The sequence below is a fragment of the Labrus bergylta genome, chromosome 6 (genome assembly GCF_963930695.1).
Source record: "Labrus bergylta chromosome 6, fLabBer1.1, whole genome shotgun sequence".
NCBI classification, from domain to species: Eukaryota; Metazoa; Chordata; class Actinopteri; order Labriformes; family Labridae; genus Labrus; species Labrus bergylta.
The window spans coordinates 28809598-28835468 of record NC_089200.1 but is presented as its reverse complement, the minus strand read 5'-3'; the positions used below and the strand labels follow the sequence as shown (position 1 = coordinate 28835468).

General features: G+C 39.1%; 1 protein-coding gene across 1 annotated transcript in view; it reads right to left on the bottom strand.

Moving 5' to 3' along the window:
• Positions 1 to 25871, bottom strand: part of LOC109983086 (gamma-aminobutyric acid type A receptor subunit gamma3) — a 77738-nt gene that overhangs the window by 35721 nt on the left and 16146 nt on the right. Inside the window, exons 3-4 of the mRNA XM_020632619.3 lie at positions 21187 to 21254; positions 2223 to 2443 (exon numbers count right to left, since the gene is read on the bottom strand). Of these exons, the coding sequence (XP_020488275.1) occupies positions 2223 to 2443; positions 21187 to 21254 (289 nt within the window). The remainder of the gene's footprint in view (positions 1 to 2222; positions 2444 to 21186; positions 21255 to 25871) is intronic.

Below are 25871 nucleotides of genomic sequence, written 5' to 3'. Positions count from 1 at the left end.
GGTGTCTGTAAGAAATGCAGCATCATTTTTGGAGGAAATTAAGTAGATTCACCTCCCACATAAAAACAACGTGTTTGCCCATGACTTCATCAGCTTCAAACTTCTGAGTACTTTGTATCCTTAACAAATAAAAACAAGTATTCTAACATAAGGGGCAGCGTTACTCAAGGTTGCCAAATTTCCAATACTTCCATAAAAAACATACAATTTCATGTTATTTTATTATCTATAGTATAAAAAAGTGACATAGCTTTTAAGAAAACTTCAGGTCATAATTTCAGTACCAAAGTAGAATTTAGACAGATTGCAGAAGTTTGCACGCTTTTTTTTTGGTAATTAAAAACAAGAATTACTCAATATTGGGTGCTAGTAAGGACTTCAATTTTGGTTGCAGTGGTATTGAAACAGGTATCGAATATCATTTGATTTGAACTTGGATCGTATATAACTTTAAACACTTGGTATTGTGACAACCAGGGCTTGACAATTACACCAGCAAACCCAAAGTTGCAACTGACTTTTGACACCATGACACTGACTGCACACAGTGTTAGCTCATTGGTCCATTCGTTAAGCCTACTGCCTTGTGATTGTGCCCTCGTGACTGACAACACTGTAGTTCCTGGGGAGAACATGGTGGAGATGTGAAGAGAAGGAGATGTTTGGCAGCACATAAAAAGTGTAAGAAAACCTGGAGAGCAGATTTCACACGAGAGAAGAACTGACGATGGAACTTGAAACACGATGGCTGCTTTATTATCTGTTGGTAGGATGCATCATACATTTGATATAGGTTTCAAATTTGATGTAGTCTTGTGGTCATTTACATTTAAAAGAGTTGTAAATCTAGTACATTTTTGCTTACCATGGTGAACTTAAATCCTATCAAAGTTAATTTCCTAACAACAAAACGGTGTCTAGTTAAAAATGCAAAGTGGCTAGTAACTTTGGAAAACCACTAGCCACAGTGGCTGGTGAGCAAAACAGTAATGTCAAGCCCAGGGGTGGAGCAGCGATTTTAAAAGTGCGGGTGTTCTAATGCTAGTATATTACCACCCTCTAGCAAATCAACACATTATGTTTCATTTAATGTTCAATAACTAATGTTAGCTGACACATCATACAACAAGACAAAGTTACAAAAGATAATTAGACACTAACTTTATGAACATCCATTGTGAGTAACCCAGTTATCTCTAAAAACGAGATTCAAAACTGCTCTTTGTGATGCTTTTATTTTGCTTTCCTTATTGCCTTATGCCTCAGTCTCTTTATTTCCGGTCTTCAAATGTAATGTGCTTTTATTTTGAAAAACTGCAAAATGGACTTCCGCTACATCGTAAAGTTACGGGAGTAAATAAATACAGCTAAAAGAACAACCAAGAGGAGAAAATGTTCCACTTACGTTGTTTTGTGAGGTGGATTTATCTTAAAAACATCTGTTTGGGTGACTAACTCTCTTTCAGAAGGATGCTACATGTAGCATGTATCCATTTGTTAGCTCTGACTCAGCCAGTTATGAGTGACAGGAGGATTAAATGCGCGTAACTTTACCGTGCTTCAACTGTGATCGAACAGCTACGATTGGCTTAATTGTCACTTAATAAATCTAATGTCCAATGGGTTTTTTTTAATCGATGACTCCACTGGTAAAAAGTGTGGGGGATGAAACTATGTTTCAGTGAAAGTGTGGGTGTCGCAACCCACAACACCCACGGGTGAGACGCGCCTGGTCAAGCCTTGGACTGACAAACCCTTCTCACAACTGTGTAGTTTGATCCTGGAGAAGCTCACAGTCAGATAGCATTTACTCTGATCCAGTGTTTCTCATGGTGGGTAACCCTCTGCATGGTTGAGGGGTTTCCAGGGGATCCCAAGCGATTTTTGTTCAGTTAAATTCCATCCATAAGTAACACAATGACAGAACCCACCTTATCAAAGGGGGGTCCATGGTCTAAATTTGATCCAAGTTAAGCGGTATGTGTCGAGATGAAGTTAGGAAAGCCAGTCTCTAACAGGAAGTTATGAAATGTGTTTGATCCTTCACTGAAAGCAGTAAGGTCTTCATTAATGATTAACAGAACTTTAATATTTCACTTTAAAATGTGCTTGAGTATGCAGAACATGAAGCTTGACTTTGCACTGAAGTATTGTACTCCTGTGTCAAATGTTACAGTACTCTTGTTAATTTGACTTGATCAAGAATAAAAAGGTGTGTTTACCTCAAGGTGTAAAGTATCTTCCCATCGTTCCATATCCTCAGCAGCTGGTTGGGCATTGTAATCCAGTGTGAATCTGCGTTCTTGGAGTTCCTGAAGATGGTGTCGGGCAGCCAAATGAGTCCCACCATGTTGCTGTTCAGAGTCAATATTTTCATGGTGCTGTTGTATCTGAGACGGCTGTCTATCCACGTCTGGGCGAAGATGATGTCTATTTGATATTCCTAAAAAAAAAGATAGAACAATAGACATAAACACGGCGCTGTTTGACTTGAAGCCATTTCATTTCATCCTCTCTCAGTGAGAGAGCTTCACCTGCTATCCAACCGTATTGATTTTCTTTCTAAATGACACTGAATAGGAGGATTATGTGTTTCAGCAACTCGTCTCTGTATGTCGTCTATCATTCATCACATTCACCAGCGGGATCTTTTATCATTTTAGTCGATCACAGAGCCTGCATGTGGAGCACAGACCTCACCTGACACCTCTCTCTGATTTACTTTAAACACTGTGAGCTGACAGAAAAAGAGAAACCCTGAGGCTGCACTCTCCAGTCAATACACAAAACAATGAAGCCTGTTTTTTTTTTTTTTTAATTGTCTCAAGTGTGCATTCATTACATAAAACAATATAATATGTTACAACACAATATCATTTGAAACGACATAATTGTATCGGACTCGGTGGTCTGAAAGTTAGTCTGAGACAGCATTTCCAGCATGGGGGTCTGCTGCCGATGAGCCTCCAGAGCCCCCTGCAGTAACAGATGGGTGAAGTCACTCATAGTCTATGGTTTTAACCAGTTTTTATATTTTTTAATGAAAGACGGTTGCTGTTCATTTGTATGCACTAGCCGCCAAGAACAGAAGCCTGGGTTGTGCTTGTGAGAAACAAATCCCAGAGAGCTCCACAGTGTGTTCAAAGGTAGCCTCTACTTTCCTGAGTTCTTTGTGCCCTCCGAGCCTCCGTGCAGGCCACATCACTGAAAGCTATGAATTGCACAACCCATACAGCTTCAAGTTGCATTATTTCATTTTTGATTGAGGTGGGCACAACAGACTTTTCAACATGGTTCATTCCGCATTGGGAAACTCTGTATCCTCTGCCAGATGCTAAGAGCTTATACTCCAGATGGAGGATGTAAGATGGGTCAGACAACACACTGCACTTAAAAAATCAAAGTGTGTATGCAAAAATGATCACAGTTAATGTAAAGTTTATGCATACACAGAGTTCATCAGAGCCCTCAAGAGAAATCCCACAGACAAAGTAACCGATAGTGTTGTTCTTGAATTATACGGCAACGGATAACTAAATTAATCTCAAAGAGGATTTGAATGAATTTGTCAAATTCTGCGGACAATTGTTCAGTTGTGTGGTGGGTTGAAGATCAAATGGCCTTGGATTTACTCGTCTATGTTCACTTGAAGAGGAACAAACTTCCACAGGACTCCGAAGTAAAAGTGATCAACCAAATTCCTTTAATCCACACTTTTGTTAAACAATCTTACTGGATGATCCAAAGTCAAGTTCTCCTAATCAATGAACTATACTACGGTAAAGAAACCATGTGGCTCGTTCCTTAATTGATCCTCAACTGCCTGAAACCAGTCTAACCCTCCCCCAGCATTAAAGAGCTCTCTCTCTCTCTCTCTCTCTCTCTCTCTCTCTCTCTCTCTCTCTCTCTTAAAGTGACGGTAACCTACCTCACTGCTCTAACAGCAATACCATACTGCTTTTAACTTTACAGAAAATCCACATGAATTAAATCAAATTACCTTTAGCTGACTTTAAATACATTTTATAACTTAACTTATACAATGAAATCCCTAACATAAAGATGAACTTTCTACCCAAAATTGCACTGCTTATTTATTTACTTTTACATGTATGAATGTAACTTGGCTCCTACAAGTAGTGATGTTTCAGACACAACTTGGTAGGGGAAATTCAGAGGATCACTCAACCTCTGGGAATCGTAAGTCTGCATGAGCCCATAAACAGTTGTTTAATATTTAAATGGATGGAGTGGAAACGTTGTATTGTTTGTGACACTAAAAACAAGTATGGTAGTCTTCATCCTCTGTGACCATAACAATCAGTTCAAAGGTTGTTGAGATCTTTTAGTCAGTACCAAAGTTTAATTACCTCATGCCACAAAAGAGACAAATAACACAAAAATAGTGAAATGCAGCAGCACTTTTTTTACGACTTGTGTCTCTCTGAAACTTTCCAAGGAGGTTATAGGCATACATGCCCATCACTAAAATGTCCCTGGAGCTGTGCAGGAACCTTTGACTTCTTGATTCAGGCTGCTGTCACCTCTAATCTAAAGACAATCTATCCAAGTCACCGATTCGCTTTTTGTAAGTCCAGCTGCAGATCTGTGGTCGAGTAATCAGCACAGTGGGGAGAAAAAAAGGAGCATGAAACTCAGGAGGGCGACTGACAGGCAGAAGAGGAAATGAAGTTTCAAAACTTCAAATGAATGCATAGTCGAGACCGGGGATGCACAGTCACTATGTTTATGTCGTGATTTATTTTTTATGTTCCGGTGTGGGCAGCATTTCCATCACCTTTTAAAGTTTGCTTGTGGGTGGATTTCAAGCCAGGTGAGTTATTTTCTGCTCAATCTCGATGCTAAGGCCGGCCCAAACTGTTCTGTTTATGACCCCAGAAATAAGGGTGCCAGAGACTGGGGACCCCCACCGTCCCTTGAAGTGGTTAAGGCATGTAACGTAGCGCACAGCTACCCACGCAATAAAAGGCTGATCCAAACAACAGCCAAAAAAAACATAAAATAATTGTATGAAGTAGTTTATTGTAAGAAAGGCTAGAATAAGAAGACAAGCCATTTTCATGGATAGACTGAAGCTCTGAGTGGACATACAAAACCTATTAAACAGATTTTATCTTTATGTGTAAAGAGCAGCAGACACCTACACTGTTGCCGTGCAAACTTACATTTGACGTATTTTTACACATTAATGTCGTTTTAATTTAACTTAATGATATGGTTTTATGTGAAATTGAACTATTGGTTTGTGTATATTCTTTCAATAATGGCTATCATATACTATTTTAAATCATTTTATTTTTTTCATGGAATTTTTTATAGCATCTTCTTGACCCGCCCTCCCTCTTGCAACCCCCATGGGTCCCAACCCCCACTCCACTATTACCTTACAACTGACACCATAGCCAATTTAAAATGTCTTTTCGTCATCCTAGTTCAAAGTTGATTTATTTGTTATTTGTTATTTGTTATTTGTTATTTGTTAGAAATCTCTAACCATCTAAAATGAGTCCTGCAACCTGTTATCATCGCCCTGCTGCACACCCAGCCTTCACCCTGTGTGAAAAGGAGACTAGTCTGTTACGGGTACATTTTCTCTACATTAAGCACAAAAAAATGACACACATCATGAATGACCTGTTTTGAAGACTGAATACCATAGAAACAGAGTTTTTGCTTGTAGAAGAAATTCGATTGAGTGCTCCTAGCATGAAAAACATATAGGCCTATTAATGGTACTTTTTTTTTTCTTTTTCAAGGGTTCATTCTTTAAGCCTCTGGTATAAGTGAACAACACCCTTGAAGATGTCCATTCCCAACCCCCACTTTGGGAACCACTGTGCTCAGGTAGGATAGAGCATTGTAAATCCAAAAGAACATTAGTGCTCCAAAATGACAGGACAGTGGAATAAAAGATCAACAACAAGGCATTACACATAAGTGAAAAAAAAATACATTGTTTAAGAGTTGATTACAAGGAAACAGCGACAAATATAGCAGACCTATGTGACTGCTGCATCCAGGCATGTATATAAAAGAGAGAGGTGTCGAGCTTGTAATTAAACTTCTGTTTCGTAAAATGTAAAAATAGTCGTTTGTGAAAAATACTGTATAGCCTTCCCATAATGCAATCTGCTAAGTGTTAAAGTCACACTCTTCCTAGATACCACATCAGGGTCTCTTTCACCAGTTGTTAGAAATGTATGACATAAACTTAAATCTCATGTTATTAAAAGTATGAATATGTCTGTTACAAAGTTAAACTTGATTCAACTTAACTTAGGGGGAAACCATGTACATATGGTATACCCTCAGGTGGGTTGTTTTCTGTTGATTTTAACACCTGGTGTGAAGTATCAACAATAAACAACTATGTTGTTTCACGAACATAACCAAAAGTAAACATACAGACTTATAGTAACATCATTTTCTGCAGTTGGATTTTCGAGGTGTTTTAGGTAGCCTAGTTTTAAGTGTGTTTGCATGTTGGGATGTTAGCCAACTGCAAGGTAATTAAAGGTAAAAGAAGAAGCATTTTCCTAACACTTAAATATAGACTTATACAAAAGTAATGCTGCTCAATCATCACTTAGGGGCTTCTATACGTACAAGCTCAGTCCTGCTATCAACCAATCTGTGTTCTCGCAACTGCTGTCCGAGGCAGTGGTATAAAACTGTACCCTAACCCTAATAAACACAACAACAAACACACATTGTTCTGGAGCGTTAAAACTGAGTGTTTTATTCTGAAAATAAAGCTGATGTTTTAATGTTGTTTCAGTGTCTGACTTCCCTCTTAATCTTTTCTGTGGTAAATTGATGCATTGTGCTTCAGCTCTGGAAAGAAGCCTTGCATCTCTGCTGCATAATGCTCCGGACTGCAGGAGCTGGTCCGGAGACAGACCAAACACGCATCTGGTGGAATTTAGGGGTTTGAGCCTTAGCTTTTGACTCTGCATCTTACTGATACACAATAACACCTGAACAGTAAAAAAAAATGTGTTCTGACCCCACACCCTGCCTGAAGTGATTAGTGCTGCACCTTTAGGTCCAAAGTTTCCCTCAGACTTTGAGGTCGATCTTTGATCTTTCCTAAACCTAACTGAGCTGTTGTGGTGCCTTGAAATATTTTGCGGATCCCCATTTAAAACAGTGTTACAACGCTGTAACTTGTGCAAGGTTTCAGGTCCTGAGGTAACATTATTTTAAGAGTAATCCCAGGATAAGTCTGCAGAGTCCGTTAAACGGCTTGTTCTGCTTATCACTCGATAGTTCCCTGATATGAGGCCAAGAATTTCAAGAGACAGCTTCGAGCCTCTACATAAGTTGTGACACCTCTTTCATAGGCTCTCTTCTCCTTGCACTGGAGAGCAACCCTCCCCTGGCAGCCCTGCAGCCTTCTGCCACTTGGAAGGCTTCCAGAGAGCTGGCCGATCTGGACAAAGTGGGCACGAGGAGGGGGGTCTTAAAAAGACAGCTAAATCGAACCGTTCCAGGCAGAGGCTCAAATAAGGGATTTAACAGATGCCAGGATAAAATAACCAAGGAATAACTGAGCTGTAAATAATGCAAAGCTTCTCCATAGGTTTCACAGACAAGGTGCCAGGTGAACATGAGGATAATATGGGATCTTTAGAGTTACTCAGGGATGGCACCAGGATTTTTTTTCTCCCGGGGCTGAGGGGGGGCTTGACTAATGTATTTGGGTGTTATGAATAGTTGATTTTCATGAATTCATAGTTGCTTTTTAATTTCCCTCTTTTTTTCCAAATAATGCAGAAATACATGAGGGGACTTAACTGAGGCTAGACAGATTTGTGGTGGGGCTTTAGAGTTACTGTAAATATTGTTTCCCAACATTATCCATAAAATGTATTAGTTTAATGATTAACGGGTTAAAATATTAAATCACAGTTCACACTTTCTGTTTACAAGAATTTAGCTGAGCTATTGGCTCTCATGTCCAATCACAGAACAGAAGGGGCGGAACTTGACAGTACAGTTTTAATAAATATATTTAAAAGGTTTTATTAAGAAGGCCAGCACATTCATTAATTATTAATGTGCTTAATTTATGTTTGTTACAAAAACAGACTTACTTGACATGAAGATTAATATTCTTCTGGTGAGAATGGTAAAACTTCAGAGTGATAAATTAATCTGCAAACATCTGCTGCTCTTTAATTTGTTTTCCAATGTATCAGAGCTTTTAATTAAAAGAGCCACTTCATTGATGTGTTACATTTATGGAATTAAGATGCCATTTAAGGACGCAAATGAATCCATTAACCGTAAAATTATGCATGCTACTCTATGCTACAAAGACAATACAAACAAAAAGATGACAAATATATCAAATTATAGATGTGAAAGAATACTGATAATAATAATAATCATTTAAATAATGATGCAACTATCAGAGCCACACCACTTTTCGGGAACCAGCAAAGTTCTTTGGGTCGTCTTTAGCAACAATACAGACAAAGATGTACAAAAGAGTGAAATGAGTAACAGTCTGTCCTGCAGAAAATCACACCTTTTCAGACTGCTGCCACTGCTTGAAATGCATTTGACCTTTTACCCCGTCTCTGCACCAGTTTGAGTAGCTTACCAATTAGACAGAAGTCTATAATCAGGAGAACAGCGGGGTGCTCATGACCTTTAATTGTACTGAGCTCAGGGGATTCGAAAAAAACTGAACATTAGCCAGGATTTAATGACCAGAGGAGGAGAAGTGCTGCAAATCTAATAAACTAATATAAGCTGAAGCAATCATGCCTGAAAGCAGTGAGTTTCAGACTAAAAGAGAGGGAGGGATCTCTAATAATGCATCGATATTTCCAGCCTAATCTTTTATATAATTTCACTTCAGAAGGTAATTTTAACTATGCTGAAAGAGTATCGATCTCATTTGCCCTCCCCGCCGCTTTCAGCTGCTTTCAGCCTCTTGAGCAGGGGTTTCTGGGAAGAGTGTTGTCTTTTCTTTTTTTTTTACCTCGACAGCCTCAAAGGAGCTGCGATAATAAGTCTGCTGATTTAGAGGTACTATATATACCTGCAGTAAAATCAAAGATACTGTTGAACATGAAAGAATAAACCCTGCATGATTAATCCATTCAGGCTGACTAATCAGAAGTTTGAAACTGCATGAAAATACCTCCTGTATTGTTGAAGTACACCTTGTTATTGAGTCAGAAACCTCTACAGTGTATGGCGGCTTTGCCCGTGACCTCACTGTAGGCATAACAGACGCACAGCGATTACACCCACTGAGTGTACAGTGTCAACGTTTAGCCTGATGACACATAAAATACTTTGATGTGGATGATTTCTCTGACATTTCTTTGGACTTCAGGGTCTCTGTTTGGGTCAAACGTTTCTTAATGAAATCAACATTGAACTTATCTGACTGTAAAAGGGCTGCAGTAGGATCCCCTAAACTCATTTATTTACCAACAACACTCTGACAGCACTAGTACATGGTGTTCTTTCTCACTCAATCAGTTGTTTTGCACAGATTCCAGGTCACAAACAAGACTGTATGAATCTCTACAGTCTATTAATGTCCTTAATTTAACCAGATTTTGCTTGTTTCACACCTTTTTGTTCATTTTCTTGCACAAGACAGCCACATTGTGAATTATTTGTCACTCAGTCCAACTGAGGGGGTGTTTTCAGGGTTGAAAAAAACATCAGCACATTCCCTGAAAAACATGGTCTGGGTCTTGCATTCATGGTCAGGGTTTGGGTTAGCTTCCCCTTTTGTCTGTTGCTACCTCAAGATTTTTCTATTGAACCTTTCTATTGAGACCCATTGAAATCATAGATCTCTTTTTAAAGGAAGACCTGGCCAAGACTAGTAGCAACACACAGTCCAAAAACGCACTCAAACTCATAAAGTACATAATAAAATAACAATAAAAGAGAGTTTGCATTCAAGATTTAAAAACTAAGTTACTAAGTTTAGCAGTTTAAAGGTGCAGTAAAACTAAAAGCTATGTTTCCCAACTCAGGTCTAACTTTGGGAACCACAAATTGCACGTCAGGAAACAAAGGCAGTGGAGTCTGTCCTTCAAGATTAAAAGTGAGGAAAGGTTGTCTTCCCAGAATAACTTTATAAATGAAGATATACCAATGTGCAAGCCAGCATGTAGGGCCTACTTAAATTAGTCCAACTGACTTCAGAATATTACATTTTGTAATACATTTTAGTGCATAATGATGCACACTGGGCAGCATAAAAAGATGTTCATGTACAGTACACCACAATAATCCGTTAGGCTCTAGCTTCTTTTTACATAAAAGGAGAGGCAGGACTTATTTCTGTAGAAAAATCCCTGTAAAGTCTTCAGCTATTTAGCAACATACTGAATGGCCCACCTGAAAGACAAGCTGTCATTAAGTAAAAACTCTGAAGTATTTAAAAGGAGATACCAACTCAATTTCTTCACTGTCCAATTTTCTTAGACATTGCTTTTTGCTGCCATCCTTGATGATGCAAAGAACCGAATAGCGTTGTCTACATTTAGAACAAGTCGCAGCTGACAGAGCTGTTCTTGTACTAAATCAAATTCATGCTGAAAAAAGTGTGTGCAACAGTAAATGTCAGTGTCATCAGCATTAAAAAAAGAAAACAAGGAAACAAAGAATTTGGAACATTTTCACTGAGACAATTAAAGGCACAGCCGACGACAAACTCACAGTAACCTCCGTGATCGGTGACAGGCTTTGAGTGTCGGCTAGACTCAGAACATGCAAGCAGGGAGACAGAGAGGCATGAACGGTTCATCAAATAGGTACCTCGTGGCAGACATTGGTCAAAGTTTTTACATGCTTACACCTGTAGATGATGGATTCTCTTTGTTCCTTTTTCAGAGCACATTAATCACTAATTTCTGGCAGGACCTAAAGATAATTTCAACCAAAATCTTAAAAAGTGTGTCTCGAGAAAATGACCAACCCTGCCTTTAAGACAGATAGTAAATAAAATAAAAGTGGGCCCATAACTGAACCTTGAGGTACCCATTTGTGGATTAGTAATACATCAGAGATAACACCCCAAACTGCTAGCCTGAGCTCTACGTTCTATCAGAAAGGTAGTTTGCAAACTACTTACAGTATGGTCTGAGAACAAAAAATAGCTTTAAAACGATGTAATACGATTCTGTGATTATCAAGGCCTTGGAGAAGTTGATAAAATACGGACAGACAACAATGTTTACTGCATAAGGCTTCAAAATTATAATTTATAACCAAGCAATTTAACTTTTTCTTCTCTATTGACCAAAATATGAGAAATAACTTGATTGTTAAACTTTGTGAGAGCCCCTTATAGTTTTAAGGTGACATTTCCATTTTGCACAAAGCCAGGTCTACACAGATTTGATTTTAAGGGTTGGATTGAAAGGGCACTGACCTCAACCCCATCATCACTGCAGGATAAATTGGAATGTCAACTGCTGGTCAGACTTTATCACTGAAGACCAAACAGGGAGGCTAAGGTATCCTGCTCATTGTGTTGCATCATCAAGCTTTACTGCAACTTTCTTGTGAGATGATTTGAGGCTCACATAAAGGCATCGTAGAAACAAGTCTTAAAAGCTCATAAGCTAAGTACCATGAGAGAGCTGATTTAACAGACAACAATGAGGAGTCAAGAAGTAAAACATGTTGAGTCACAAAATATGTTGTAACAAATTCAGATTTTCCATGTAACACTTGTTAAAATACCTATTATTACTGATGTTTTCCTTCAAAACATTTTAGCCTCAGTTATAAGATATATGTATATACAATACATATTTTAAATCACACATGCATGCTTCCCTGTTGCAGTTTGCCTAACCTGCAGATGAACTAATAGCCTGCAGGAGTCTCATGTTTGACCTGTAAGACTCACTTTTAGAGCCTTTGTTCATCCTCTGTGGTGTGACAACAACATTCTGAATCAATATGTGCATTCAAGCGGGGGGAAAAAAAATCCTTACACACCACGATGAACTCTTCTGCATGACTGCAGCAGCACTCAGTCAGCTGACTCTCAGACAGAAACACTGAAAAGTGTAGAAGCATCAAAAGTAGTTCACTCACCTTAAGCACAAGAGCTGAGCAGATTACTACACATCCTGTGAGATTCTGTTCACAGTGATTTGTTGGACAAAGAAAGAAATCCACATTTAGATCTATTTAACTAATGATGTAAGGCCTACATTATGAGAGCAACTGTAACCAGTCAGTCAGTCAGTTAAAGTCACAATACTGTAGTTTTCAAAACCAACATCCTGGTAAAGTTATCATGACTAGTGCTAGTGCTATCATGCTCCTGTTAGCAAACATGATAACAGTTGACAACTCTCACAATATTGAGAGCATCCTGACCAGCAGTGTCTCAGTCTGGTACGGAAACTGCTCTGTCACAGACCGTAAGGCGCTACAGCGGGTGGTAAAAACCGCCCAGCGCATCACAAGGTGTCCACTTCCTGCCATTGAGGATGTCCAAAGAAAACGCTGTCTGCGGCGAGCTCACGGCATCTTTAAAGACTCCTCCCACCCTGACCACAGACTGTTTACCCTCCTGCCCTCTGGTAGGCGCTTCAGAAGCCTCCGGACCAGAACCAGCAGACTGAGGAACAGCTTTTTCCCCAGAGCTGTTTCTCTACTGAACTCTACCCCCCGAACTCTGAACTCTGTCTCTCTCTCTCTCTCCCTCTCTCTCTCCGCCCCCTGCTGACCCCCCCCCCCCCCCTTTCCCCTGCACATCACCTCACACCCATCATCCCCCCACCACTCCTCCTGGTCACACACACTCACATCTCTCATCCATCTGTATTATTGTATTATAGTATGTTCATATCACCTCAATAAGTTATCGACCTGTACAATATGTCCATATTCTTTATATTATCTGTAAACTAGTATAGCATGCTCACTGCACCTTAATCTGTATATTATAATCCTAAGAATACACTTATATTTATAGCATTTATTTATATTTATTGCATCCCATTAATCCAGCCATCCATATATACCCAATAATTCACTTTTTTTAGTCTACATCTGTAAATTTTGTAATTACTGTACATAGCACTGACTCTTGCACTTTCTGCTTATTTGCACTTCTGGTGAGATGCCAAACCTCATTTCGTTACTCTATACTTGTATATGTGTAATGACAATAAAGTTGAATCTCATCTCATCTCATCTCATCTCATATTGACAAAATCTGAAATCCTTAAAACAGCTATAAATATGATTTTAGAGGCTCTGAGAAACATCGTCCCGCCGTCCCCATTCCCCCGCTGGCCTGGACGGCCTGCGGTCACACTGCTCCCGGACAAACCGGGCCTAAGCATGGTTACCTCTTTTACGTAACGTTAATACAGCATATGTATAGCTTCATGCTATCATGAGGTGTGCTCAGTTTACAAACAGACGGACTCAAGATTTTCTTAAAAAAAGGGACGCAAGGCCGAGTCCGCGTCTACACATCGGAGAACACAGACAACATGACATCTACTTTATTGACTCTGTGTCTAATATTGAGTCGTTTTAATCAGATACAACCATAAAATAAATTACAAAAATAAAAGACGCACAGACGAGTCCGCACATCGGAGAACATGACTGCTACTTTGTGTCTTTACTTTGAGTCTTGTTAGTCAGATACAGACAGAACACTCTTCTTTCTTTCTTCATAATAAAGGCTGTCAACATTGTTTACCCGCATGCGTGTGCTCGTGCATGAACTGCCATGGTTAAGGAAGTGTAGAAACTGGACTTTAGGGGTGAAGCGTGCTTAGGGACGGTATGAATTGCCAGTGTGACCGCGCCCTAAAACTCCAGACTTGGGCAAATGATTAAAACATTGGAAACATACATGATGAATAACCTTCGATAAAAACAGCTGTTTTCATGTATTCTTTTATGTTAAACATCGTCTTTGCTGCACATTTTATGTCTGACATTACCCTGAAATGAGGGATGTAGATACAATCTGTATTTTTTAGCTCTACAGTCTTTATAAACCAAACATTTAAAAAACTTCAACACTGAAGTTTGTTCAAGGTGTAAATGGTTTATTTTCAGACATGTATCAGTCTGAACAACACGTCTTTTAAAATGTTAAAACTCATCTCTGTAAGTCCAGCACTGGACACTGCAGCAGATGAACTGTAAAGTAGGGCAAAGCATGCAGCTAAAGCTTGGCAGTGTGACACGGCCTCTTTACGATAATGCAGCAGAGAGCACACAGTGCATACAGTATCCTTCCTGTGCTCTGATACGTCACATCATGTGCTCTTGGTGGTTCTCTCCTCGTGCCCTCGTTAAAGAAAATGGAGGTCACTTTGAATGAGAAGACAAACTTTCATCATCCACCTGGTGTGAAGTGCTGATCTGAGGTTGTGTTATGAGCATGGATACAATGTGTTAGGACTGGAAACCCCTTAAAAGACATATCTGCATGTTTTCTATGACAGTCAGGATAACTGGAAAATCTGAATTAATGCTGGAAAGGACTCTGACTGCACCCCTCTGGACCACCGAGAAAAAATGCTTTTACTTCTAAACCCCCGTACAGAAAATACATGTTCTGAATGAAACACTAGTTGTTTTGAAAGATTGAAATTGATGACATTAACCCTCTTCAGAACTGTCCTTCATATTTCTTTCTCTCTCAGACCTGTTCTTAAAGTTTTTCTCTGCATAACCTTCAGACTGTCACATGCTCGTTAAAGGCTTGTCCCTCCTCGGGTCCACACTGGAAAACAAAAAGCACCAGGAAGATTATTGTAGAGATAGGACAGTGGATAGAGTCCGAAATCAGGGTGAGAGGGAGAGAGAGAGAGAGAGAGAGAGAGAGAGAGAGAGAGAATGGGGAATGACATGCAGGAAAGCAGCCACAGGTCGGATTCAAACCCCGGCTGTCTGCTTGGAGGACTACAGCCTCCATACATGGGGCGCACACACTAATCACTGTAGCTTTAAAAGCAAATGTATTTTACATAATATTTTACCTTTAAATACACTGCAAACTGTGAGTGTCCTGTATAGCATGTAGCTACCAATGAAGCACGGAAAATGTACTCGTTCAGTTTTTCTCGATGAGTATGCAGCTTCCTTTTTTACTCATTACATCAAGTCGGATAGTTTTCTGATTTTTATATCTTGAAATAATTGATCAGGACTTGTTGGGTGAACACGGCTTACATTTAGCTCAATGAGACGTTTTTGACTAGAAATGAGAAAAACACACTTGTTAGGATTTGAGTTAATCAGTTAATCAGGGCGAGATATTAAGTATTTTATCTAATTGTTTGATAGCTGCTCAATCATACTCATTGAAAAAAAAAATTGTACATCCTGAGTCCTTCTTTCTTTTAATTGACAAGATAGTCTGCTTCCAATCCTCCCTCCATCATGAAATACTCCATCTTAAAGTCTTTAGAAGTTTAAGCTGATGTGGTACAGCTCACTTTTTCATTCTTCAAGCTAACTAAAGAGCGCTAACATTAGCCTGCTAACACAACAAGGCAGGCCACAGGGGATTGCAGCTCGAGATAAGGACAATCGGAAAGTTGAGACTTCAGTGGCAGAGGTGCAGACAAACAGCAGTTTGTTTTGGTTTCATGCTGCTGGTGCTCAAGGGCGACATCTACTGGATCAAAAAGTCACACGTTCTTTCTTTAAGCCGTGTTTGTTTCTGCAGATCGGCTCGTGTCTGTACGTCCTTGTAAACCTGACTGAGGATGCTCAGTACTGTGGTTACACAGGTAACACAAAGTCCTGAACACGGTTAAAACAGAAACATATCTTTACAAGTTCATTACATGCTGAATGAACACACCAGCAGACTATTAATACTCCTCTGTTCTTTTTCTTCTCCTCATTATGATCCTCATGCTGATGACTTCATTACCCAAATCTACCAGCCAGAAAAATTAAATGCACCACTCGAGCCTCCGACTGAAATGTCATTTTCTTCCTGTTTCTGAGCAATCCTGTAACTAACCAGCTGACCGACTACTGGAGACTAATTTTCAGAAAGTGAGTGACAAAATAAATTCAAGGCAATTTTCTCTCGCAGCAGGTACGAGCCAAACAATTACAGTAAGAAGCAAAATGTCAGGAACATTACGAATTAAAATTATGCTTGGAGCTAAAGAAAAAAACACAGTCAGAGGGATGCTGCTGCAGTCCTGCCAGCAGCTCGCTTACACAGTGGGAAATGAACTGGCATGAATATTGTATTTGTCCTGGTGTTCAGAGTGTGATGGCCTGTGTGTGTGGGCAGCTCCTCCACAGGGTGAGAATATCATCAGGGACACACTGGCACCACTTTCCATTTGGCAGCGACACCAAGCCGCCTTGGACTCTGAAAGAGCCACAAGTATAAAAATGTCTTCTTCATAATTACAACAAATGCAGCTTTCTACAATTCAACATATGTTTACTGCTTAAAAAAAAGAAAATCACATTCAGTCTTCTGAATGGGTCATTCATGGTGTGCTTCATCCTTTTGTGCCTAATGTCGAGGAAATTGAGGAAGAGCAGACAGGATTCCAATTTACCCACGATGCAGGGTGAGAGTACTGCAGGAGGCTGATAGCAGGTTGCAGATTTCATGACGGCTTATTTAGAGATTTCTTTTCAATTTAGAAATCAGGAGCAAGCTGGAAAGAAGTCAAAACACTCTTTAAAGGCAAATTTGTGTGCAGCACTTCGAAAAACTTAACCGCCCACCTGTCCTTGCCAATAAGCTTTGGCTTGGTCTACATGATTTGATTGAAGTTTAACAGAGAAACAAAGTTTATTGAAATTCAACGCACAGGTATCGAGGAGTCATTAGACATTTTAAGAGCAAAAAGTTCAAGAGGATTCGGGCAGGGAAGTGCCAGCAGGGGAAGTCGGCGGTCTTTCAAGGTACAGCTGGGTGATAAAAGAATCTTTAAACAAGAGTGATGTAAAAATGAATGCCCTTATAGATGTCTAACTTTGGAATTATTTCCCCCAGTAGCTGGAGATACTGCAGATTTTAACAACATGTCCATGCTCTTGTTCTTGTCCTCTTGCACAACACTGTTTGACCTTCTGGTTCTGTCCAGTCCTCCTCTGGAAAAGAGGAGTAAACGAAGTAAACTGAGAGGCGATGGATGAGACAGTGGAAGGGAATTTAACTTTGAGAAAAAATTGAGATTTTCAGGCAGGATGTACTCATTAATACCAGTTTTTCATTATGATTTCCGCATGTAAAAAAGCTGTTACTATGGCGCTGGTTGCTTCCTGAACCCCTCCACAATACAGGAATATATTAATATAGTATATGATATCTGTGTTGTATAAAATAACACTTTTTGTTTGGGTCTTCAGGAAGATATTTGGTGTTTAACTTTGGACCAGGTGGGTTAATTATGTAAGGCCCATACAGACAGATTTTGTGGAGGTGACCAACCATGCACCCTGCCATGCCCTCTTATCTCAAGTCTCTTTAACTCCTGTTTTACTTTTCCTCTGCTCGACTCTGAGTGATACGTTTTAATTACTCCTATGTAAACACTTAATCTACCTCAATAGTCTAATTATTCTTGAAAAAAAAAAGAACCGCAGAAAAAAAGGAAGCTGTGTTTTGTCACAGAGCTGTGTGGAATAAACTGCCGTCCAAAATAAAAGGAAAGAATAAAAAGAAAAGGAGGAAAGAAAGAAAGAAGGGATTAGCAGCTCAGTTTTTAGAGCATCCTGACTTCTCGTGTCCACTGAAGAACAGGGAGAGATGCTGACTTTAACCCTGATGAATATATTGAGGATGCTTTTTTTAAAGATTTATTTAGGGGCCTTTTCTGCCGTCAATAGAGAGACAGGTCAGTGGATGGATAATCAGAGGGAGAGGGAGAGGGAGAGAGAGAGAGAGAGAGAGAGAGAGAGAGAGAGAGGGGAATAACATGCAGCAAAAGAGCCACAGGTCGGAGTCAAACCCAGGCTGTCTGCTTTGAGGACTGGTAGCCTCTGTACATGGGGCACACAAACCAACCACTAAGCCCATCGGCGCCACATATCAAGGATTATTTTTATGTTTTTTGTATTCATGACTTTGTTGTTGACACAATAAACAAACAAACTTTGTTCAGACGTCTGTGTCCGATCTTTAAGCAGTTTTTTTCGGGCACTTATCGTAAACATTATTCAGTGTTTTTAAATGATCCCTCCTGCTTGTGGTAAATGTTTCTCTGGACCAAAGTCCACTTAGTAAATGTGTAATCCGAAAATGTTTCTGCTGTTTGTTATTCACTGGTTAGAATACAGAAAAACTGCCTTCAAAATGTGTGAGAACAACTTTAGTTTACATAACTGGATACTTTTAAAAAAAAACTGGCAGCATTGTGCGAATTAAATATTTAATATGATTTCATCAATATTGATCAATGGAACAATAATTTAAACAATAAAGCTTGGTTCAAATGGCACCTTTTTTAAAAACAGGTTACAAGTTCAAGTTACATGTTCTAACAACAAGTAAAAAGAAGTTAAAATACTGATGACAATAACAATTATAATATATTTTTATAGTTACTGTGTCTTTCTTCATCTCCCTCTCTCCCATTGTTGCTAACATTAATATATTAATATTAGACTGATCTCTCTATGATCATAGTTAGCTGTTACTGCTAATACTACACATGCCTTTACCATTATAACATTGTAGCTACAAATTTGATTTCATTGTTGTTGTTGATCTGTTTGTCGCTATCCTTCTTCGTCTCTGTTCATCATGAGTCTGGTGCTCGAGGTTTCTGCGTCTTTAAAGAAAGTTTTTCCTTGCCTCTGTCACTTTGCTAAATGTTGCATAGTGCTCCTGATGGATAAACGTTAGGTCTTTATAAATAATATAGTAAAGTACGGTCTAGACCCGTAAAGTGTCTCTGGATGCCGTTTGTCATGAATTGATGCTATACAAAGAGCGATTGGAGGATTGGTTAAATAATAATAGATTGTTTGGTGATGTAAGTGGGGAATATATATACATATACATATATATATATATATATATATATATATATATATATATATATATATATATATATATATATATAGTATATATGTCGCCCAGATACAAAAATACCTCCAGCTTTTGTTTGAAATAGAATCGACTCAATGACATCAAATGACTGACGCTCACTTTCTGTTTCAGTCGTTCAGACGTCAAGCGATTGTGTGAAAGTACCTGCAAGATGGAGGCAGCGTCACCTTTATTTTAAACGACCTGCTGCAGTGCTGTAGTGAGCTCGTGAATTGGGTTTTAAATTGGAATTCATTTGAATTTTAAAACAGTTTTTTGTCTACAGGTGTGCAGACTATTTTTCTGTGAATCGTCCTCTTTTCATTTGAGCGTAGAGAATTAATCAGCGTCTGTCTGCAGGAGAAGTCATGGCACCCCGAATTACACTCAGCTTTGTAATTAAAGACAATACAAGCATGACAGCTGATACTGTATATGAATTCTTCACTGACAATGGCGCCTTAAATGAGCTCGTCTCATACACACACACACACACACACACACACACACACACACACACACACACACACACACACACACACAGTCAGAGTGCTGCTGTTGTAGCACTAAAAATACTCATTTTAATTAAACCTCTCTTCTGTATGCAGGTTGAATATTCCAGGCATGAAGACATAAAGCACATGACTTTGCTTTTCATTTCGATACAGTACATTACATCAAGCACAGGATTTACAAGTATTAGTAAATTATCAAACACAAAGTAATACCCAATTTGTATTTGTCCTTTAAAGCAACAATTTATATGTTGACCAACTTGTTAATTCAAATAGTAGAGTTAGTAGAGTTATAGTATTTTGTTATAATGCTGCCTTCATGTGCTACACAGAACTGTCGTACTTATCAGTTGTTCAGTCGTCATGATAACATACAAGCTGTTGGCAGGAAAAAGCACCGAACATAAACAGTAGAAGTTTTGTGGCTGATGTTTAATCAGCTAAAGAAAGTAGCCCAGAGCTCCTTTGTGCTTCAGCGGCAGAATGAACAACGTCAACAAGCATATGTTATCAATGTTAATATACTTGCATGCATTATAGTTAAAAGTGTGCTTGCTTGCAACAGCTAACAGATTCATATAATATATGCTGCAACTACTAAAAATAAGTGATAGCCATTATGAACAAAAAAAAGAAATACATATTTTGTAATCGTCAATTGTTGACACCGTTTTTCGACCTTTCTGCAATTTTTTGCTGCCCTGACACGTCACAACTAACATCTTCGGTATTATTGTAATAACAACTTTGGAGGGCTGTTCATGCGCTCAAAACTCGTAAATATGGTACATAAGATATTCCCTAGGACATGAATACAGCTTAGTAAGATTATCCCAACACTGCACACACACAGTCTTTTTACTGATCCAACATGCCTTATCTGTTGTTTTCTTAACAAGACTTTCAATCTATTTCCCTTCCTGAATAAACAGCTTTTATCTCCAGCTGACTGTTTATGCTCTCTGTAACGCTGGACTAAAGACCATTCAGTTCCCAAACCCTCCCGAGTTTCCTGAAATCTTAAACCATTCTCTATTTCTATGTCCATCCTTGACTCCCTAAGCACTACATCACTTCAGGCTCGTAAACTCGTGCAACATGTGATTTAAAATGGAGCAGAAAGTCATAAGTCAGAGTCACAACCTTTGCAAGCACCTATTACACACAGCTAGACCTCATAAAAATAATGTCTCTGAGTAATAAGTCAAACATCCTGCAGCCATTGTGGTGGACAAAAAGAGTTTAGACAGAGAAAACACAGTTTGTCTTTCTCCTGAAGAAATAAAAGACAGCCTCATATAATATGATACATAATATTATTTGCATGCTGCTATGGCAACACTGTCCCTGATAGGTTGTTTTGCATGGCTGTCAAGCTAGTAAGGGTGCGGGCCTTCCTGCCTGGTCATATGCCCCTGAAATCTAACAGCTTGATACTTAGTGTGACATCTTGATGGGTACAATCACTTCTTCAAAGTCCACAGTCACACTCAGTTCAAAAAGTAAAACTCAGATTCAGCATTGTTGCACCATTACAACAACAGAGAGTCAAAAAAACAAGAAGAAGAACGTAACCACAGTGACAGATGGACATGGACTCACCATATTTATTGATGACACTGGTCCGATGCTGTTCACAAATATGTCCACGTCTATGACTGTTGGCTTAACTGTGGGAATATAAAGAAAGAAAAAACAGTTATTGATCAGACTTTAGGCCGGTTACCTGCCTCTTTTGTGAATCGAAGTGGGGGAAAGTGAAGGTGGATCAATGAGACTTTGTTGTTCTGAATCCTTTGAAGAGAGAGGAGCTTCTGTGTGAAGCATTCCTCAGGGGGATCAGCAGTCCTTTTTTTAACCCGGGCCCTCTCTGTGATGTCATGGAGGTAAAAACAATCTTAGAACACATTATAGCTATTGTCTGGTGAAGATGAAGCCTCTGGAAGCAATGGCCAACTTTTCAGGGCTTCCAGTGTATGAAGAGATACGGCCAATTACTTCATTTTCCGTGCATTGTTTCGTCTACAGTCTGACTCGCAACTTGAGAAATGAGAGAAGGGTTCAAGGTTAAAGAAAATGTTTATAGCTGTGCACTTGCACGCAGAAATCTGTTAATAAAGAATGATTTTAAGGAGATCTATCATGCTGATCCATATTGAAGTCCCTCAAGATTTTACTGATCTCGGTAAAACTTATTTTCTTTTGATGCCCCAAATGATTGGAAGGCTCTCCAGCAAACTCTATAAAGATTAGAGTTCTTCCCTCTCCCGCAGAGTTTAGGGATTGTTAGTGTTTTAATGATCTCAGGGATCTCAGTTTGTAATTGATGAGAAGTGTTTGTTTGTTTTTGCCTGTTTTACTGTGACTTGTAATCTCGACGGCATTGTATACGAAGGAAACCTCAATGTCATTTGAGAATAAATAAAGGTTTGATTGAGTGATTGATTCAAACACATATATAAAATGTATATTTGTGTAATCCCCAGACGTGGTGTCCTGCTGCTCTGAACGAAATGTTACTAGAACTTCACAAGACTTGGGCAGAACCAGACGTTAGCTTCGGCCGAAGTAAAAGAGCAAAGCTGCTTCATGTCCACCTGGCAGCTCACAGAAATCTCACTAAAATTTCCCTGCGACTGCAAACAGAGCAGGCCAATCGGAGGACAGTGGGCACATTGAAGGGGGGGGGAGGAGTTTACTGACGCCAGTATAAGATGAATAAGGACATTTTTGAGCTACACATCTCGCAACACTACTCATGAGTGTATCAGACTGACATATTAATGGTGCAAGTGAGTATAATAGATCTCCTTTAACCTCATCTGACTTCTTTTCTGCATACAGGCGATGGCTACTGAAATGCAAAAATAAAATGTGAAAAACAGGAATCATTCTTCTCCCAAAACCACGTCATTTGCATACAAATTCTGCATCGTCTTAAAGTTTATTTTGAAGGCGTTCCCCCCTTTTTTGTGATTGTATAGCTTGAGAGAGACAGGAGATGTAGGAAAAAGAAAGAGAAATATGCACCACACAGCGACAGGACTGATAGTCGAGGCTGACACAGGTGTGGTGATGACATCATCCCCTTAACTGAGCTAAGCCAGATTCTGCATTTATATTCATGTTCTGTTAATCAAATTGAGTTAAACATAAAACTACAAACATGTGTTCATCTCGGCAGATATTTTAGATTTAGTCCTAGTCTGTTGATTAAAATGTTTGTTAGTTTTAATCACATTTTAGTCATTTTTACCGTCATTTTGTTTTGTTATTATTTTGTAATCTTTTATTTTCTTTTTTTTAAACAAGCTGATCCCAAGCTAAATAACAGGTGACAGCAGATATTTTAGTCAAGGTGAATCATGCCTCTCTCAGCAGAATTGATATTGATACCAGAGAAGACCGAGCTGGGTGTCCTGTTGACCATTGTTGTGAGCTGTCAGAGAGGCTGAGTCACATAATTACACACTCGACAACATGTCGCCTCCACCAGGAAGGTCCTGCTAAACATGTTGTCTATCAGCCACACATTATGGCCTTCAGGACAACATCAACCCACACCCTTCTCACAGTGCATACACACAATACATATTCAAACATTTTCTTTTCCTTATTGTCTGAAATCAAACTTCTCCCAGCTGAGCTAGCATCAGCTGTCAGAAACACTCCCGGCGGTTCCTGACTTCACTGCTCTCAAGGATCTCCTGCTGAGTGTTTAAGTGTCATTTAAAGGTTGAACCTTTAAACCGGCTCAGACACAGCTGTGACACACACTGCTGCCGTGAGTGATCAAATTTACATAGCAGAGAGCCTCCTCCATCACTTTACATCACCTGTCTATGGAGCCTTCACGTCTTGGCCAATTAAATCTGCAGCAAGAGTTTCTCCACCTGCCAGCCTCCAGTGCCTATGTTCAGTTCACAATCACATACTAACAGATGGCACACTGGAGAACACTTCTGCAAAGCCCCTGCTGAGACAGCTTTTCAAGACCTCTATATGCACAAGCACACAACACCTGGTGAGCTGACTGAACGGAGCAACTGCAATAAACCCCGGAAAGAAAAACAAGACCTATATATTTAAAGATCCGAGCGACAAAATGAATCAAAATCCCTCATGGTATCTTTCTTGTTGTCTCTTGTTAATTCTGTAAATCACAGCATAACGAGTTATGGTTTCATGCCATAAAAAAAGTGTTTTAAATTGCACTGCATGCTAAACATTTGCTTTTTATTAAAGGAGATTTTTACAAAGAAAACATAAAACAATGTGCGAGGAAAGGATATGTTTCTCATTTCTTCTGCAGCATTGTAGTTGATGAAGTGGATATCATAAATCTCGCCCCTTCTTGATTTGAGTTTTTTGAGCCCAGCGGTGTTTTAAAGAATGACTATATTTTCAACTGTGAGTGCAGCGTAAATACAACAACCTTTTTGAGCTTAGGATGCCGAGCCCTGAAAACGCTGAGCATCATTAGCTTTGTAAAGAAACAGGAGCTGCCAATGCCAGAAAATGTCATTCGTGAACATTGCAGGCCCTTGTGCAGAAATGCAAAGCTTATTTGACTCAATACAGCAGAACAGTGCATTGTGTGACCGGGTGTACTTTTCCACTGTGACAAAACATGAATAAGAGACAACCCTGCAGAACCCTGCTGGATGACCCTGAACATGATGCTGCTGCTTTTAAGAGCTCTCCATATGTGAACAACCAGATCATGAGAATGTCCTGAAGTGCACTTGAAAACAAGCTTTAGTGCTATGGATCCATATCGTATACAAAAACGTTTACAGACAGTCTTCTTATGATGAATGTAAAAATATCTTTAAGTATCCCTAAGAATACCAGATATCAGATTCATCAAAAAGATGGCAGAGCTTGCAAATGTCATCATCAGATTTTCAGACAAGTAAGAGATATAAAGCTTAGTGACTGTATCAGAAAACGACAGGCCCTTATCTGAAGAGTTTTAAACTATGATGCGGTTATTTATGTTAAGGGAAAACATGCTTACTGGTACATCATAGATGCTAAAGTAACATAGTTTGGATCTTAAATGCAAGGCTACTTTTATTTTAAAAAAGAGAAAAAGGGAAGAAAAAAAAATGCATTCCTGTAACCCCATTGGACAGAAAAACAGCCACAGAACACCATCTCCAGAGGAGAGAATAGATCTAAGAGTGAAAGAGTTCAATCTCCTATAGATTAAATATGTTCAGTATAGACTTTATTATATTTGTTATACACAGCTTTCCTATGAATTAAGTTCATATGCAACTAATTAGCATTCATAATTTATGTTCAGTAGGATGTAATGCGAGTTAAAACAGTGCAAAGAAAAGTAGGAATGCGGAGGTCTCTGTAGGGGTCTGACACACAAAGGTGTTATAGAAATACACCAACAGCATTTCATCCTCTTACATTCTCCTCGTATGAGCCTCACCTTGTGTCTCTAGTGCCCACTTTGAAACTATAGTGACTCATTTAGACATCTACAGATGTGACATCAGGTCCAGCTGTGCAGATATAAAAAGATGACCAGCTGGAACATCTGCACCCACAATCTACTGTCTACTTATCTACGTCAGATCTTCAGAGAAAAATCAGTGTGATATCCATGTTTGATCTGACATGACATGACAGCCTGTTAAAAAAGCATCTGTGTGCTTCATTCATACAGACACAAGTCACATGACGAGAAGTAGCTATGAGTCAAAGTGATTATGATTCTCAGATACAAACATTTAAACTGCTCAATGTTATACTTTTTAATTTTGTACAACACTGATCCACATATTTTCATACCTCCTATTTAGACTCTGGATGCAGCTTGCAAAAAGATGTAGTCAAAGTTTGCTGAAAACCCAAGTGTCTGCTAACCCCTTAATCTTCTCCATCTTTAGTGTTATGATTTGGTCTTTTTTTAGTTTTGTTTTTCAGTGTTTAGTGTTTCTTCTTGTTCCAGTGTGTTTTGTTCATTCTTGAGTTCTGTGTGTTTTTAGTGTTTCATGATTTAGTTTGTAGTTGTCCTCTGTGTTTCTTGTATTCCTGTCTGTGTGTTTCCCAGTGTGATTGCCCTGATTGTCCTCACCTGTGTCTTGTTAGTCTCACCTGTGTTTGATTACCCCATGTCTATTTAGTCTCTGTGTTTCTTCCCTCCTGAGTCAGTTCATTGTATGTTGTATGTGTTTGTGGTATGTCAGTTAGTCGTCAGTTTGCTAGTGTCTCTTGTGCTTCCTCGTGGCTCTTTGTGTTTCCGTGTTTTGGCATTTTGATCTTTA